The sequence below is a fragment of the Magallana gigas genome, chromosome 6 (assembly GCF_963853765.1).
Source record: "Magallana gigas chromosome 6, xbMagGiga1.1, whole genome shotgun sequence".
In the NCBI taxonomy this organism is placed as follows: Eukaryota; Metazoa; Mollusca; class Bivalvia; order Ostreida; family Ostreidae; genus Magallana; species Magallana gigas.
This window is the reverse complement of record NC_088858.1, coordinates 11406695-11424851: the sequence shown is the minus strand read 5'-3', so window position 1 is coordinate 11424851 and position 18157 is coordinate 11406695. Positions and strand designations below refer to the sequence as shown.

Sequence of the window (18157 nt, the reverse complement as noted above, 5' to 3'; positions counted from 1 at the left end):
TGTACAGAAGTATTGATGCTTCAACCTGTGAAGGAATCATGGTTGAAGGAATAGAGGCAATGAAAGAGAAGCTATTGTCAGCATTAAATAGCTTTAAGTGCAATATAGGTTAACTGGTACTTCATAATCCATATTCCATGTGATAACATATAAAAATCTTTTTCATTTTATAGCTTCTCTTTGCTGCCAGCATTCAGATGAGAGTTCAGTCAATATATAAAATTCATGAAAGTCATTTTTTTTATTGCAAATAAAAATAAGTTTATACAACATGACAGAAATTCATTTATTTTTTTTTCCACACAAAAATATAAATAGTACAAAAATCATCCTTTTCATGTTTGATAATTTTTCCTATCATAGAGTAAAGCACTAGTGTAACCCAACTTGTTCACATTTAAATAATGAAAAGTAAAGTATATCTCGAAAATTGTAGACATTTTAAACAATGCATGCTTCTTCCTTCAATATACAATATATATAACTGTAGTCAAGTTCATTAGAATATTTTACATATTTTAATTCAATGGCACTAACATTACAGTTTTGAAATAAAACATTCTAAATACTTTCCCACTTTGACCTGGGATGCTGACAAAGCATTATCTAGGCTAAATCTGAACTTCTTATTTAACAACTTTAGGGATTTGAAGACTTACTACTTCTCACTGCAGACATTTACAGTAGGACAAAAGGTCAGATCACCGACACATACAGTTAATTTATTTACATGTACATGTATTGTCAGAGTTGACTGTTATACTAGGTATATCAATATATTTAAACATACTGGTATTCCTTGCCAGAGGAATATATGTACCTTGGTAATAACGTCCACCGTTACACATGATCAGGTTATTTTCATGACAGTATGATGATGCAATCTATGAAATGTATTAACAAACATTACCAATAGAGATTGTCATAATAACAGTATTCAATGACAGTATTTTTTTAATACTATTGCCCTATTGCATGTCCTACATTAAGTACTTTAAGAGATATTATGATGCATGTGTTGCTTTTTAACATGCCGGTGTCTAAAACAATATCATGGTCATGGCAAAGACAATGGGTGATGTCCCTTTTCCAACATTTATGTTAACTTGCAATATAAGGATTTTCTCACAGAGCATCAAACATTTGTGTTAACTCATGCAATATAATGATTTTCTGACAGAGAAAAAAACCTAATATTTAAAGGCACAATCAAACACACAACTAGCCAAGGTAGATATACTTAGTTACATTATGACAATAGTAATGTTTTATTGACTATCATAGAATATCATATCGGTACCCTGCCAGTTAACAAAGTATGACTATAAATGTTAACATTCTAAATTTACATTCCACTTATTGTAGTTCATCTTTAAAAAATATTTACAACATCAAGACATCATTCACTTTCCGACAAATGTAGAAGAAGTTCTTCCTCTGACATCTGATCACTGGATGAAATGTCCATACTCCCTGACCTTGATTTATCTTTTGTCTCCCCTGTCTTTCTCCCTGGACTACACAAAAGTGGAATGGTCTGGCTCATGTCTGAGCTGTCAGAACAATTGTCTACAGTTTTATTTCCATTGACCAATGGGATCACTTCACTCATCTCATTGTCTTGAGATGAGACGGATTCTCCGATTGGATGACTCTGAAGACTGCCGTTTGTGAGATTGCTGCCTGCGGGTTTCACCGGGGAACTTGAACCGTTGTTGGCCGTCACCAGGCTGTGAAAGGTGGGTTGGTTACCAGTATTATTGATGGGAATGTTTCCATGGCTGCACATTTTTGGAGGTGACTGTAGAATGGGGGAGGATATTTGTGAGGGACTAGAAACTGTGTGGGAGGCCAGGCGCCGTAAAGGGGACTTTGGAATAGCTGCAAGAGGACAGAAATGGTTTATAGTCTCGTGCAAAATTAAAATACAACAAATCGGAGACAAATATCAAAATGAAAATAATCTGCCAACCAAAAGCTAAATCTAAATAACAAAATGATTATAATTGTCAATCAAAAGCTCAACCTGAATATCAAAATAATAATTATAATTTGCTGATCGAAAAAATTCCACCCTACCTGGAGTCTTGAACACATGTTGTGATCCCCCTCCCCCACCTTTGTTAGCTCTCTTTTCCAATGCCATCTGCCTATTTCTCTCTAACCTCTCTCTCTGCTCTGGAGTAAGACCCTATTAATATAATCCTCTCAATTAACTGCTATTCATTAAAATTAAGATACTATTTACAATTTCTTGTGAAAGAGAAAATCAATTGGCAACTTTGTAGCTTTTAAATTGAACCTAAACTTTACAAGAAAAATATTGATAGTTAGATTCTTATTAAGGATTTGCTATTTAACCAGTAAATGTATATTTATAACATGCCTGCATTATCAAGTACATACATAATTCACTCACCTGAGATAACCCCGGGCTGCTGAACCCTGGGGTGAGATTGCCGGATGTTGAGGGGGTGGAGGACAGAGGCTGTGACAGCTGGGCTGCTAGCATTCCACCAGACATTGAGGATTCCTGGGAGGATGGGGGGCTGGCCCCATTACGCTGTGTGGGAGACTCATTCCCCAGCTCCTCCAAAGCTTCTTCAGCATCAGAATCAATAGCCTAAATTTTACCAGATGTAATTGTTTCAAACAAGTAATATATCAATGAATACAAATCCATATTTCTTTAACCATTACAATTTATGTCCTTATGTCCCTAGTTTCTAGGACCAACAAACTCGCTGCAGGAATAAATTTCTAAAATTGAAACTACATGTACTGACCTCTGACCCTGGGATGCCTTCTTCCCTCTCCTCATCATCTCCCACAAACTCATCATTCAGAATGGGCATATCAAGTCGCATTCTCTTTATGCAAGTCTGCATGAATGAGAAATGAGAATTCAATCAAAGGAACATACATAACTTAATGATCTGAGTAATTACATGCGTATGAATGCATTTTGTCAAAGTCACGCAAGTAGAATTTCTTCATTATATCTGTCACTCATAGAGATTCAAATAGTTGTGTACACAATTTGCATTTCAGCTGGGGTAAACAAAATATTGATGAGTGTAGATAATCTTACTTTGACTTCATTTTTTGTGCCCAGCTTCTCAATTCGCTCCAATACTTCATCGAATGGCATCTTAGGGAACAGGCGGTGAGCCCAGTGCTCCAAGTATCGCATGATGATCTGTAGGTCCCTCGCCTGTAACAACACAAACCAGATTATAACCATGAGTTACCCATTTAACATGTGGTTGTATTCCATTGTCGTGAAAGCTTCGTGTCCTGTTGTCAACTTCAAAGATCATGTTGGATACCAACAACGTTTCTGTAACAGTTTCATGAAATGCTGGTAATGAATTGTTACAGTAGATTTATCTTACGGAAGCTGATTGGTCAACAAATCATACCGTCCTTAAAAAAATTTGATGTGATTATTAACGCTATTATATATTGAATTTCTATTACTTCAACTTTAAAATTTGAATATTTTTTTCTAATTTTTTTTTAATATTTCTTCTAAAGGAGATTAATAAATACTAAACCAGCCCTTTAAGAGCACAAAATTTTGAGGATTTTACAGTTGACCAATCAACAAAATCGAATATAACCTTGCTGACTTGGACATTCATACATAAACCTCAGCTCAGGCCCGACCTTATGGCCACACCTGGCGGTGGTCAAAACCAGGGGAACAGTTTCCATCTAAACGGTTTATATCCCTTCAAGCTGTGGTTTACAGACAAGGTGGGTCTGTGTGGTACCAGTCATGTCAAACAGATTGGTTGACCAACTGAATGAATTCTGTCTTTACACAAAATATATCATTGTGAGACACCAGGACACATTTACTCCGAATCTCAAGACATGGAGGTATACTGGTTATATATTTAATATCAATTTATCCCCTGCCTTACTCTATATATTTCTGGTATGTGTTTCCTGGCCCCGCCATCACCAAAATTTTCAATCACTCAATTCAGTCCTCAACTCAAATCCTTATATAAAAAGTGCATTGATTTGAGGCCAAGTATTGACTTGAGGAAAGTTGGTGACAGTGGGGCCAGATTTATACTATAATTAAGGAGGCTGGTTGCTCAACAAATTACCCATCAGATATACTGTGATCTTTTGCAATAAACTATATCATTACATGGAGAAAAAATCCAAATGTTTTACGTTTAAATGTTGATATTATATCTCCTATATCTGTATACAGATCTCTTTGTGTCACGGATATCAATACAGTCTAAAATGGCTACAACCACCTAACCCTCTTAAACAGAAAAGTATCCTTCCCAATAGCCATGTACTCTTACTGGGAGCTAAGGGGGTACACAATAACTTCATCTGCCTCTGCTCAGTAAGTAAAAGTTAACAGTTCCATCATGATTATCTAGCAAGCTGTGGTCAACTACAGGTCATATTATGAGAGTGCTTCCTTTCTCGCAAGCATAAACAGCTTCATTGATCACTTATCTAGCTGTAACACAAGCAGCCTCCAGCCATTACAATGGTATGTGTGTGATGAGGTCACAGGGAATCCCTCTGGCTCTTCAGTGCCACTTACAGGAGGTGGAGTGACTTATTTGACCTTAGAGGTTGTCCTTGATGTTAAAAGTACTTTTGCAGGTTAAATGGACTTTTCACTTTTACAAGGCTAGTTAAAACCCCAGGGTAATATCATACTCATATAGATCAATACCAAGTAAAGATTGATGGTAAATTAAAGGTTTAATTATTGAAAAATAATTTTTGTTGAATCAGCATGATCCTTTTGCATGCCTTGCATGACCTTTTTTTTACATGTATTTAGAGGCCGAACATTTTTACCGGGTGGTAAACCTCAGGTGAGGGCGGGGGCTTATTATTAGAGGTGTGAAAGCCTCCGGGGCTTGCAGTTTATCTGCAGTCGTGAACGCTGCTTATCACTATACACAGGAAGCAAATTAATACACAGGAAATAAATAATTAGTCAGAATTGGTCTTAGTTTAAATATCTTATTGTTCTAATGACCATACAAAGCGATTTTATACAGAAATGTTATGTGTCGTCCGAATTTTCTCTTAGCACACATGTGTAAAACACAATTTAAAAAATGCAGAAAATTAATTCCGCTATAAAAATATAACTCACTACATTGTGTATAGCACTTAACATTGTTCAAGAAGATAATTTTGACAATTATTATTGTATACAAATTTAAGAAAACCATACGGGCAGTTAGAATGTGGAATGTATAAATTAAGGCAGCCAATTATACGACGACAATTAATGGAGTTCGTTTTCCATGGAGTGACATTTTCATGCACCAAGCTTTATACAGCTTTAGTAGCTCATAGATCTGTTTTAAAAAGAATTTTTTTTTAATGTTTTTGAGCTGCTCATGCATCTTTTTGGAATTTATTAGGTCACATACATTCAACATAATTCAAATATAAATTCTGCGTAGTTTCAATCACTGAAAATAATTTTTTTCTCATTATTTTTAATACTGGTAATGTTAAAAATTCAATTTTTAATTCCCCCTTTCAATACATGACGAAACATTGTTAATTGCTAGTAAACAGAAATCTACGGACCTGGCCAGATCACGCTTGGACGATAACATCAATCAAACTGGGTGCTATTGTTTTAAACTTGATTGACAAGCGGCATCATTTTGAAGTTTGTACAGGTATAAAAGGGGACGTGCGTAAAATGTTCCGCCTTTAACAAGGCAGTTTTATCATTATAATTGAAGATTTAAATCTATGTCACTGGTTTAAAAGGACCCCCCCCCCCTCCCACACAAATGCAATAGTAAAATTTTTACAAATTTATTTATTGTTCATTCTGTTGTTTTTTTTGGCATTTTTCTAGATCACACCTGTCCACCACCTTTTGACTCCAACAGTTAGGATACAGTTAACGTTTTTTCAACAGAAATGAAATATTTAGGTGCCTTTGAATTGTGCTGCTTTCTATCAGCTATTTCAAATACACATTAATTTATGAATTTAAAAAAATACAAAGACAATATTGGCTCCAAAAGCATTACTGGTATTTTATGATGGCACTAATAAGTTGAAGATGATTACACCAGCTTTATGATAAGTTATATATCATAAGCTCAAGGACAGGTTTATTCCCAACTGGTTACCGGTATCCCTGAATATGAAATGGCCTGAATACAACTTGGCTTTTAATATTACCTCATGTCCTTTCCCTTTGAACTTGACATCCTGGAAAACCTTTGGTAAAATAGGTATTCCTCTCTCACCGGTCAGTCTGAAAAAGAGAATGAGACTAGAATAAAAATCAAAACTAAAAGATTAAAGCAATTAATGCCTAAATGAGGATCAGTTTAAATACGAAAATTGTTTCTGAATGGTCTATTTGATTATTATAAGGAACACAGTTTTAGTCGACAGCAAAATGGGCTATTCACAATATCATCTTCACAATGTGGTCAATCCATTATTTTATCCTTCAGTTCAAAAACTACACACCCATCAAGGTCCTTGTAGGATGAATAATAATCCTTACAGTTATATGCATTGCCAAACTAATCAGTAATGATTAATTATTTATATACCCATATTTATTAATCAGAGAGAAACAGATGAATGCAGATTCCTTTTGAAAGAGAATTTACAGTCAAACTTCGTTGTCTCGAACTAGATGGAACTGTTTATAAACTTTAAGATACCCACGTATTCAATATATCGAGGGTAAAATACAATGTACTTAAAAAATAAGTCTTTGGGACTTACAAATCACTTTCACATATCCATTGTATTCGAGAAATCAGTGTTCAAGATATCGAAGTTCAACTGTATTTATCATGAAATATGTATGCCACAATTGAGGAGTTGACCTGCTCCTTTAAAAATTCAGAGCCAAGCTTTCAAGTTTTTGCAGACAGACAAAGAGCACAAAGCATTATGCCCCCATCATCGATTTCTGATTCTCATGGGACATGACAAGTGATAAATATTGTTCTGTGAATAAAACACTGTCTTTTGTATATACATGTACATGTATTAACGAAAGAAATATGTGTGGTATATGAGAGTCTGGCCAATGTTAACAAGAGGAGTAGAAGAATTAATGAACTGGTCACATCAGAGGGCTTTGTTGACTCTGTCCACATTCCTCACACCGACTGGTTAAAGCCCAACTTGTTTATAAAGCAATGGCCGTGTTGACCAGTTAAATGACTGTTTTGTTACACGAAAGCCATTAGAACTATTCAAGAGCACCTTGACATTTAAACTTGCATAATAATTGTTAAAGCACCTCTTGTAATTTATTGTAATGATTTTTTCCACCCTTGGCGTGGATTATATTTGAATAGGGAGTCTAAATGTGTTGAATAAGAGAGAGACAAGTCTAGGATCAGGTTGTTACACCCCAATGGGTGATAAGCTCTTGTTAGAAAGAAAGACAATGCTTTTGTTGAAACATCTTAAAGAACAGACAGATGAAAGCAAAAAACCTGAATTTGAATAGGTACTAGTATAACTTCACATAAATGTGATTGTTAGGATATTATGCCCCAACTGATGGTACCATGGAATAATATTTTTAAAAAGCAAAAAAATAAATATGATAATTCTGTACTTTAATTTGTAAAAAAGTGTTACTTTAAATTTATTTTAACAAAACTGAAGATCATCTCTAATACAAGTATAGACAAAAGGTACATTACTGTAAAACATCTAAGCTAGTAATTTGTGAAGTCTAATTTTGTAGTCATGAACATTTGATATATAAGACAAATTTGTGTCTCAGATCAGGTTAAAGAAACCCTATAAACTCAACACTCACTTAAGACACTCTGGTCACGCAAATCTAAACCAACTGGTCGCGTCCACAAAGCCAAGAATCTATTGACGAATATCAATATATATCAACCATAATGTGTCAATGATGCAACACTACCAGTAGTCTGAGCGTATATATAACTGTAAGTTCAAGACTTCTTGTCTAGATAAAACAAACACCTGTTACAGATTTACCTGGCCATACCTAACCAGTTACGTTTGTACCTGTCACAATAAAACACATCAGGATACTTTTTTATGGAGAATCTTCACTACTTTCTATCTTGTCCAGGTCCATCTTATTGGTGGAATACCTACTCGTTACATACCGGGTACATTATTCCATTTATCATATAATATCATATGAAGAAATCCACAGATATTCCTATTCGAGCAATTAACTTGAAACTAGCATACAGAAAAATAACATTTATTGTGACAGGCTAGGTCTGCATATCATGATTCTAAACCTATATAACAGCATGTTCTATTGGGATTTTAACAATTCTTTATTCTTTATTGCAGATTCAATGAGAAGTTTCATCCATTCTACATGTAATGTACTTTTTTGTGTTCAAATGTATTTTTTTATTTATTGAAGTATAGTTTGAAAGAATTCATCATCAAGGGGAAAAATACCCTCCAAATAGATGTTGAAAAGCTATTGGTGGTGGCCAAGACACAGCAAATTCTACCAGCCACTGTGACCATTTTTTAAGACATGCTTCATAACTGTACTTGTATGTGACCAATATATTTACATATTATAAATTGTGATTTTAATTCTTGTAAAGAGAATTGAAAACAAAGTGATCATGCATAGTTTGTTTTAATTAAGTGTCCCCGTTCTTGGATGAGGATTTGAACTCTTGGAACAGCTTTCTCCGATAGGTAGGCCCGTCCCTGATAAACATAATCAAGTCCTACTAACACAAGTGGACGGGGATTAGGGAGTCAGATAGTCATGAAGTTGACCATTACAAGTGACCACACTGGCAGACTTAGTTTCACTGTTCAAACACTGGCCGGAGATAAAAGTTAAAATAAACACTGATTGGGTGACCTCTTGACCAGGTCAAACGTTTTTACCTTAAACAGAGAAAGGGAAATATAAGATAATAAACAATACACTTTGGGATACACAACAGGAATCTATGCCATTTCTTATCCATCAGACATTGTAAGCCTTTGGTTGGGGCTTTCTATGTGTGAAGAGGGCTGGCTACCTGTATACAACCTGTACACTTGGGAGGTTTTTCTGACACCGGCCCTCTCTGCACTGAGATTTATTACATTGTAGGTTGTAAAAACATTGTGTCATTTGGTCACTTGACTGCGATAAGAAAAAGGTCAATAACTTTTAAGTACAGCTCCCATTACACACTGAATGTATCCAGAAATAGCGTATGGATCGAGTTATAATCCTTTTCAATAATATTTCCATGTAGTCAACATAGCCCTTGCTTTGAAATAACTATATAATTAATCACCACTACATATATCTACATGTGGATACATTCTTTCAGTATATGTTTATTTACCTGGTGGCGTCCAGCTTGGGTTGGGGTCTGCGGACCACCTTCTTAGCTGCTCCTTTTGACAAATCCTTTAATCTGGATAAAACTTCAGCACTGTTATCTATAAATTAAGAAACATTATTAACACTCTTGGAATCTTTTTTTTAAACATATATTACAAATTAACCAACATTTTTGTTTGTTGAACTACTTGTACATTAAAATACAATTTGAAAGAAATATTAGCACTTTAAGAATTGGAAAATGAAAAAAAATACTGATTAAGTAAGGGTTTTTTCCTATCATTCCGGGTAAATACATTTCCATTCCCACCCACTTTCTTCATATTAGGAATGATATTTGTGTGTTTAATTAATTTCAGGGACATCTAAATAAAATATATGTAAATTTCAGGGTTGTCTCTAAGACCCGGGAGGCGGGGAATTTCCCCGCCTAAAGCGACGTAATTATCCAGCTATTTTTGCATTTCGAACACGATCCAGCTATAAGCTACTTAAAGCTAGACCTCCAGACCCCCTTCTACTTTTTTGTTTCTTCCTTTTTCAATTTTTAGAGACAACCCTGAAATTTGATGACATACTAAGAGCTACGTTTTTCAGAATTGACAATGTGGATTCTACAGATTTTTTTTAATTTTGCAATTTTACTTCAGAAATCAAAGAAAAGTTAATATAATCATTTCAAATTCCTCAAAAATCAAAACCAATCACTTGATTTATGAAAATTTATTTATTTTTTTTATTGATAATCACTTGATAAATGCCCCCCCCCCCTCCCCTCCCCCAACCCCTACACACATTCTCCACCCATTTTTACTGAGGATCGAAACTAAATTGAAACAATTGAAGGGCAGCTTATCATTATAGCATTTATCTCCCTAAATCCATATAAAAGAAGGTGTTACCATCCTGGTCCTCCCCCTGGCCCATCTCCTCCATCCCCTCATTGTCCTGGGGTAAGTCCGGCAGTGCCCCTACGGTGGGGAAATCCTCGTCCTCCTCCTCAAAAATCTCATCCATGTCCAAGTTCACAGACTCCATGTTCTTCCTCTTTAATAATCTGCCAAAAAAATATTCTCAGTGCATCACATATCAATGTTAGGGAAATATCATTATCTAACATATATCATGAGAGAAAAAAGAGAGACTGTTTTCTACATTGAACTCTTAGACGATCATTTAATACATCTTAATTCCTCTAACACAACCATATATTGTGAAGTTGGGCAAGTACTTCCAACATACTTATACACAAACACAACTTCATACACACAAGTAGCAATGTCGTAAAACCTCTGCAAATAGTTATGGGAGGGGGATTAGTCTGTTTCAGATTCATTCAGAGAAACAACAATATACTAGTATTTCACTTTTAGTTCAGAGAAACATTGGTTAAGAAAAGATAACAACAATAAACAATTTTTTTTTTAAAACCAGGAAGTTTTTTTTTCAGTTTTTGTGTCAAAGTTCTTTGTTCTTTTATGTTTCATTTTCCCCCAAAAATATTTAAAGGCATATATACCATTATATATGCATGCAATAAAAGCTGGCAGTAGTAGAAACCAATATTGACAATTTATTTCAATTACAGCAAAAATAATTTATTTCTAAAAGTAAGAATAACCATATTTATTCTCCCTACTCAAGGGTCAACTTACAATTCAAGCACTGTTTTTCAGGAATTCACACTGTGACACTCACAATTATAAAAATAAGAAAACAAAACGAAAAGTATTTGTTTTTTCCTTAACAGATTTTACTGTTTGTCTGGATACTATTAGAATTGGATTTCTAAGATTTGAAATCTTTAAAAAGTTTGAAAAACATTCATAAAATTTTACACAAAAACAATAGCTATCAACAGCATATGCATGTACTCTTTAAATATTCTTAATAAACTGTTTGTCCTACCGTTTCAGAGTAAAAGGCTCTGCCATGGTACATGAATTACGTTTGGTACAATCGAGTCCAGCCAAATATTAAGTAATCAATGTTATGTAATCATGACTGGGAAAAAACACTGGTCAGCTAAACCAATCAGAAGTGACGGCGTCCACTTTATCCAAAAATAGGATACAGCAAAATAAGAAACTTAATGTTAAGTCACCAATCCAACAAAGGAAAATTACTCAAGAGTTCCTTGTGTCCAAATAAACAGATGCAGGTCTTGATGAAATCAGCTCAGAAATCTTAATGTACATTTGATAATCAATCAGTCACCACACACTGTGTGTACTAAATGATGCATTCAGAGATACAAAATATCCTTAAAATCTTTGTTTAAAAAGTCATCCAATTTTTTCGGCTTAAGTGATAAAAAGCCACTATTACACAAAAAACAAAGGCCAAACTGTCCCTCCGTTGTGACCAATAAGAGACTGGTCAGCAGTGGACAGAATGTGATGAAATTGATCGAGTCCTATACAGACAGCCAATAACCAAGAATTTATTTATAGCAGGTCAGGCTGACCCTCAAGCATGGTCACTGTAAATAAGGTCAGTGACGTGAGCTACACATAAATAAACAGAGAAGATATGATGGACTTCCTTGATGTGTGGCCCCCTTAAAAAGATGGATGCAGGTTGCATACATGTATAATAAATGTCACACAGTAGTGACATACAAATCATGCAGCACTGTTGACAATGCACTAAGTAACACTGGAGTGAGGAGAAAATCCTAGGGGTGGATCCAATTATCTCACTTTTCTTCACTCATATATTGTGGAATCATTAGAATTCGAGGTGGCTCAATTTTCGTGGGTAACCCTCACCCAAGAATTTACATCCTCTACAAAAACTAATTATAAAAGTTTTAGTTTTTCATACTGAAACTGAAAACCGACGCATCCATGAAATTACATCCCCACGAATAAGCAAAATCTTACAATCCATGAAAATTGGCCCCCATGAAATTAAATGATTCCACAGTACATGCATACACACATGTACATTTCAAGTCATTTACCTATTTTAAACTAAAATATATCTATATAGCATTTTTAATGGAGAAATAAACTTTTTAATTTCTTTTTAATTTTAATTTTTACAGGGTTCAACATGCCTGATTTTTTCAAAACTGTGCAGATTGATTACATGTAGAATCTAAACTGAAATTTTCATTTGATAAAATAATTTTGTCAGTGGTAAGTCTTGTACATGTATTTTAAATAACTACTTGAAAGCCCTCAGAAATCTAGTCCTAGCTAGAGGAATTTATTAAAGAGGATTTCCAAAACATTTCTTTAAAGGACAACCAAAGTCCTTAAATTGAGACCACCAAAAATTAAAACATGGTCCGATTTGCCAGCTAAGTGTCGTTAATTATGTTCTTTATTTCTCCCTTCCTCTAATGATGCTACACCAACTATCGCAGAAATTGAAGCAACAACTGCTCTCCAATCAAACGTCACATGATTTCTTATATCATTTCCATGCAAGAAAGCATTTTTTAAAGAAATTAATCACAATCCCCTAATTATTTCACATATTTAACCATTTTCAGGCAATTTGAAATTGCCAGTTTAAGCAACAGGAGACTATAAATATTTCAAATAATGGTTCAAAGTTATTAAATTGGTATTATTTAATATGAATAAGTTATTTGGGATATTTGCGCTTCTGATTGGTGTAGAAAAATTTCTTTCATACCTGCATCAGTTTTTTTTTGCTTTTTTGTTTGCACTCAGCATCTGGAACTAACGGTACTTTTCTCTGTCTTCTAGTTTAGCACTATTTATAGCATGTGAATTTCTAAAATGAATACTGTCCACAAAGCTATGACCTTTTTATTGTTAACCAGTCTAACAGAACTATACAAATATAGAAAATTAAGAATATAACCTTGAAAGATACATAGAGTTCACATTACCTGTGATTAATTGATTTAATTCACCAAACAAAAAAATAGTCTTCTTAATTTTGTATACTTATGTGATCCACTCGTCTCCATTCAAAAAAGGTAAAATTAACTGGAATACATCATCAATGCGCATAGCGCATACATACATTAATGAATTTTCCATACAAGCTAGTGCATTGGCAATTATTTTTTTCTTCAGAACAGGTTCTCACAAACTTTGTGCATAATGTAACATTGGCAAATTTAGAGGGAGGGGCCCACCTTTTCTGGTCAGTTATAAAATAAAGAATACTGGTAGTAGAACTATAGAAAAAAGAGCATCAGATCAGTTTTTTTGTTATAAACGACTTTATATGTCAAGTATATATTTCAATTTCAATTTCTTTATTAACCAATTAAGGGCCCTCAAGGGGCAACATGAAGACTGTTGACATACAACATCCAATGAACATAAAACATTCAATAAACATATACAAGAGGGAAAGAGCTGGATGATTAAAAGAACTATGACAGACATGAACAATTAAATAGTATATATGTATATATATATATGTATAATTATGTATGTTTCCATACATTCAATATAGTGTCTTCTATATATTTATGTTAAACACCATACATAAATATGTCAAGATACAAATGCACATACAAATTTGAAATAGTTTATAATATGATTGAAAAATAAAAACCAATATTTGAATACAAATTAAGGCAATGCCTTTTGTAAAAATTTACCAACAGAGTTTAATATATCTAATTCTTCACAGTTTAGAATCCAAAATAATTTTTGTTTATCTTCTAAACTAGTAAAATGTTTTGCTTTAGATGAAATTAAATCAAATAGTTCCTCTCTTTCTTTTGTAAATTTGCTGCATTGGATAAGAAAATGTTCTTCATCTTCAATTTTATTAAGTGTACAATTTTTGCATATTCTTTCTGTTCTAGGTGTGTTATTATATCTGCCCGATTCAATAAAAAGTCTATGCGCTGATATCCGCAGTCTACAGATTGGCTTTCTGTATTCAGGTCTTAATATAGTTAAATACTTTTCCAGTCTGAAGTTAGTTTTCAAAAATAAATAAGTAACAAGTTTGCCATCTTTAAGTGTTTCATTTGAGTACTGCCAATCCATCGAATATTTTTTAGTCTGAGATTGTTTTAAAGAAGTAACAAAGTCTTTTTTAGAATATGTCATAATGTTTTGAATATTAAGAATGTTTAGTAGCTTTTCATTAGAGGAATACCAAGTTGTATTTTGGGCGAAATGAAGTTCTTTACTACATACAAATGCATCTTTTAATAGAGGAAACTCTGTTGTTAAATTTTCTAATCTGTAGCAATATTTTAGTAATCTATTGACAATATCAAAATGTAGAGGAAATCTTCCTAGTTCAGAAAGTGAAGCATGGTTCATACTTTTCTTATTCAACCCCAATATGGTTTTACAAAATTTGAGATGTAAAGTTTCAGCTATTAAGTTGTTATAACATTGTTGTATCAGTATATCATTAGACTGTTTTATTTTTATGTTATTGACGTTAAAGATTCCCCATATTTCAGAGCCATAAAGTAAAATTGGCTTTATAGTGTGGTCAAATACATTTAAGCTAGTCGATATCCCGGGGTTTAGACTCAGGAAGTCTTTTCTAGAATAGCTCAAAAAATTATTTTAAAAAATCCCAAACCTATAACCTTTCAGGCCCACTTTCAACTATACAGATTTGCATTGCAAACTGTTCTTATCATGTTGAACACAACGCCCTTCCAGGGCCCAGAATCAGTTTACACTTGCAATAATAATTGACAATGGAAACAAATCATGTTTATTTTTCTTCAAACAATTAAAGTCTACATGCAGTTTTTGGAAGATTCTATTTTCACTTGCGGTTAATAAAACATGGTGTCATTTACGCCACACTGGGATGTAAATTTGGACCTATAGGCCACTTGGTCCACATATTTTTGTGATTCCGCGGAGGAACTGGATGTCCGTGAGGTGTCTTTCCTCAAATTGTCCCCAGAGGTCCTCATACTGTCTTTGGTGGTCTCTTACATCTTTCTGCTGTATTCCTTGCTATGACCTGTCCTCTACCATCTGTTTTTGGAGTGGCAATTTCTCTGCTTCACTAAATAAGAGGTCCAGCTTATCGTTGGCCACAGCATTGGCTCTGATGTTATCAAAACTGGCTTGCACATTGGCGACTGGCAGGAATGGCAGAGCAAAGATGCTGTGAACTGTGTGGTATATATTGATATCCTCACTGTACTGAACCTGCAACTCCACTTCCTGTACCTTCATCCATACAGCCTGGCACCGATGGAAATGACAGCCAATGAAATCTTTCCCAGGAATTATTTTCCGCAATGCTGCCCATGTTGTTCTTTCAAAGTCTGCCATGATAGGTTGTACTGCTGCTCTTCATGGTAATTTTTCCAATAAAACACTCTGACATAGTCCAAAGTCTGGTGCCGGCTTATTCGCACAAAAGCAAGTGGAACCTGTGTCTGTTGATTTCAAAGGAATCCCTGTATGGAAAAAAACTGGATGAACAGATGTCAGACAACTTTGAAAGTTCCGTCCACATATCATGTGTTGACATCTGCAAGCAAGTCGAGTTGATCTTGGCTGGCAAATATCAGGGGCGCTGACCATTGAAGGATTGCAGAAGTCCATAGGCTATGTTGAAGTCGCATCACATGATTTTACTCCTCTGGTCGCAGATTCTCCCTTGTTCTGTAGGTACTTCTCCATTGTACGAATATCAACGAAGGAATAACACACAACACCTGGATGGATGGACAATATATGATGTAAGGGGGGGGGGGGGGGGGGGGGGCTTTGATTAAAAAAAGAACAGTTTATGGAACTATTCGTCATCGTTTTATTTCAGCATTTTTAATTTTTGTTAAAATGTGGGGCACCCATAATACTGTAGATTACTTAATTTCGTGAGTGCTGAATTCGATTCAACCGTTTTCCATCAAATTGGAAGAAAAATTCAAAATAAAATCGCCAAAGCCGAATTTGTATCGTACTTTCATGTTGTGAACATGTCAGAAAAATAAAATTAAGATTTTAAAACTTCCTAGATGTGCATCTTGCGATTTTAGGTAGATGTTTTTAATCCTCAGGTTTAATTAGGAATCTAGATTATTCAAAATATTGTGTAGTGAAACTTATTTTGGGGCGCTTGTAAAAAAATTCAATCATGAAAGCAATTTGGAGCATTCGAAAAAATACATTCAAAATAATATATGGCATAACTTATTTAGGGGCGCTAGTAAAAAAAATCATAAAAAATATTAATCATGGTGAAACCAACATTCGGGGTGCTCGTGAGATGTACTTTGGGCGCTAGTTAAACTTAACTGGGGCGCCCCCCAAAAAATGGTATCAGGAGAAAACGTACCCAAGAGAAAACGTACCCAGGTACGTTTTCTCTTGGAGAAAACGTACCCTATAAATATAATAAACATAAAGCTATATAGTTTTAATAACTAATTTACTGCATTAATATAGAGGAATATTTGAATTTGATAGATATCTGAATTACATAATAATAATTCTTATATATGTACCGGTTGAGTATTTTAAGGATTTGGACATGTCAATTAGTTTTAAATACTACTTTAATGCATATTTTAATGAATAAATATAGAGGAATATACAATTTTTACAAATAATATCTTTTAAATAATATAGATCCCGTAAGGGTTTTCTTATATGTATCGATTAAATATCTAAAGGACTTGGACATGATTTGAGCTCAAAATTTTCAACTTTATTTCATAAATAATTTTTTAATAGTTGATAAATTTACCATGTTTGTTATAAGCATTCTGCTTTAAATATTAGTGATTTCAATGTAATTAGACTTATGAGACTTTCAAAGTTGTTAACAATGAAAAAAAAAACTCTTCAAATAATTGATTCATATCTATCGAGAGAAAAAAAACAACGCGCTCTCGACTTCTCGAGATACTCATTATTAAGTTCTCCAAATTATATTGCAATCAAAACTATTGTGTCGATCTATATTTTTTTAACGATTTCATTTATATCAATGGATTAATTGCCGACTAATTAAACTGCTCAGGCGAAGTCTGTGCATTTGTATATAACACAATTATTGTCTAATTAATTAATGTACGTAATTATATAAAAACAAAAGCAACAATAATAAAATTATACAAATGTTTATTGCATAATTTATTTTATTGCATCCCAGAATATCTATTAAAACTGTTATTTATGATTTTTATAGGGTACGTTTTCTCCAAAACGTACCCTAGGAATTGGGTACGTTTTCTCCTGGGTACGTTTTCTCTTGGGTACGTTTTCTCCAGCATTCCAAAAAATTGGGGCGCTAATGCATGGGGCGATTTGGCTCTTTGGAGCGAAGTGACCAGCACCCTTTACATCCATTAAGCCAGGTATGAAGATAGGAAACACAAGGATATAATTTTGGAAAGCTAAGTGTCATTGCATCTATTAATTTGAATGTGTTGATTCATGGTTGTAAGATGATAGGCCTGTTGTGTGTAAATCTTTGCGATGGATGTTGGTTGTGCCTAAGGGTTAATTACAATAGAATGACCAAATGAAAGTAAAAATACCAAATGAATGGGCTGTGTACTACCATAGACATAATTAACTTATTATGTCTCTGGTCCCACATACAAACCGACCCAATAATCTATTATCCACAGAGTCTGACAGAGAGCAAGAACGGTCAAATGTTCGAGAGAGCACTAAAAATAAATACTATCTTTATCGTATTGACATCTGAATTACATTGCATTCAACTTACCAAACTTTAACAGAAGTCTCGGTGAGAGAGGGTAAATGTTGTGTTTCGCGGCAATTTCGGACCTCAAATTAGGCGCATGCGTTTGAAAAAGAAAGTACAGATCGAATATTCCATGTACCAAATGAT

At 34.1% G+C, this 18157-nt stretch overlaps 1 protein-coding gene across 3 annotated transcripts; it reads right to left on the bottom strand.

Moving 5' to 3' along the window:
- Positions 1 to 421: 421 nt before the first annotated feature.
- Positions 422 to 18138, bottom strand: LOC105345143 (TIMELESS-interacting protein). 3 transcript variants are annotated; one of them, XM_034468203.2, is made up of 9 exons: positions 18032 to 18138; positions 10264 to 10418; positions 9363 to 9459; positions 6208 to 6283; positions 3092 to 3214; positions 2787 to 2882; positions 2420 to 2623; positions 2080 to 2191; positions 422 to 1881 (listed from the first exon to the last, which is right to left on the bottom strand). In XM_034468203.2, exons 2-9 carry the CDS (start codon positions 10397 to 10399, stop codon positions 1400 to 1402), a joined length of 1326 nt encoding a protein of 441 aa, XP_034324094.2. In that variant the 5' UTR covers positions 10400 to 10418; positions 18032 to 18138; the 3' UTR covers positions 422 to 1399. The 3 variants fall into 3 exon arrangements, with proteins under 3 accessions (XP_034324094.2, XP_011451500.3, XP_011451501.3); XM_011453198.4 differs by lacking the exon at positions 18032 to 18138 and adding an exon at positions 11270 to 11834; XM_011453199.4 differs by lacking the exon at positions 18032 to 18138 and adding an exon at positions 10517 to 10616.
- Between the last annotated feature and the right edge of the window lie 19 nt (positions 18139 to 18157).

What these genes read in the sequence shown, in the direction of transcription:
- LOC105345143 (XM_011453198.4), bottom strand. Translation starts at nt 11,295, where the DNA reads ATGGCAGAGCCTTTTACTCTGAAACG. An exon ending in TCAAAGGGAAAGGACATGAG is followed by an intron (nt 3,215 to 6,207) that starts GTAATATTAAAA and finishes GTGTTGTTACAG; the next exon opens with GCGAGGGACCTACAGATCAT. An exon ending in AAGGCATCCCAGGGTCAGAG is followed by an intron (nt 2,624 to 2,786) that starts GTCAGTACATGT and finishes GGTAAAATTTAG; the next exon opens with GCTATTGATTCTGATGCTGA.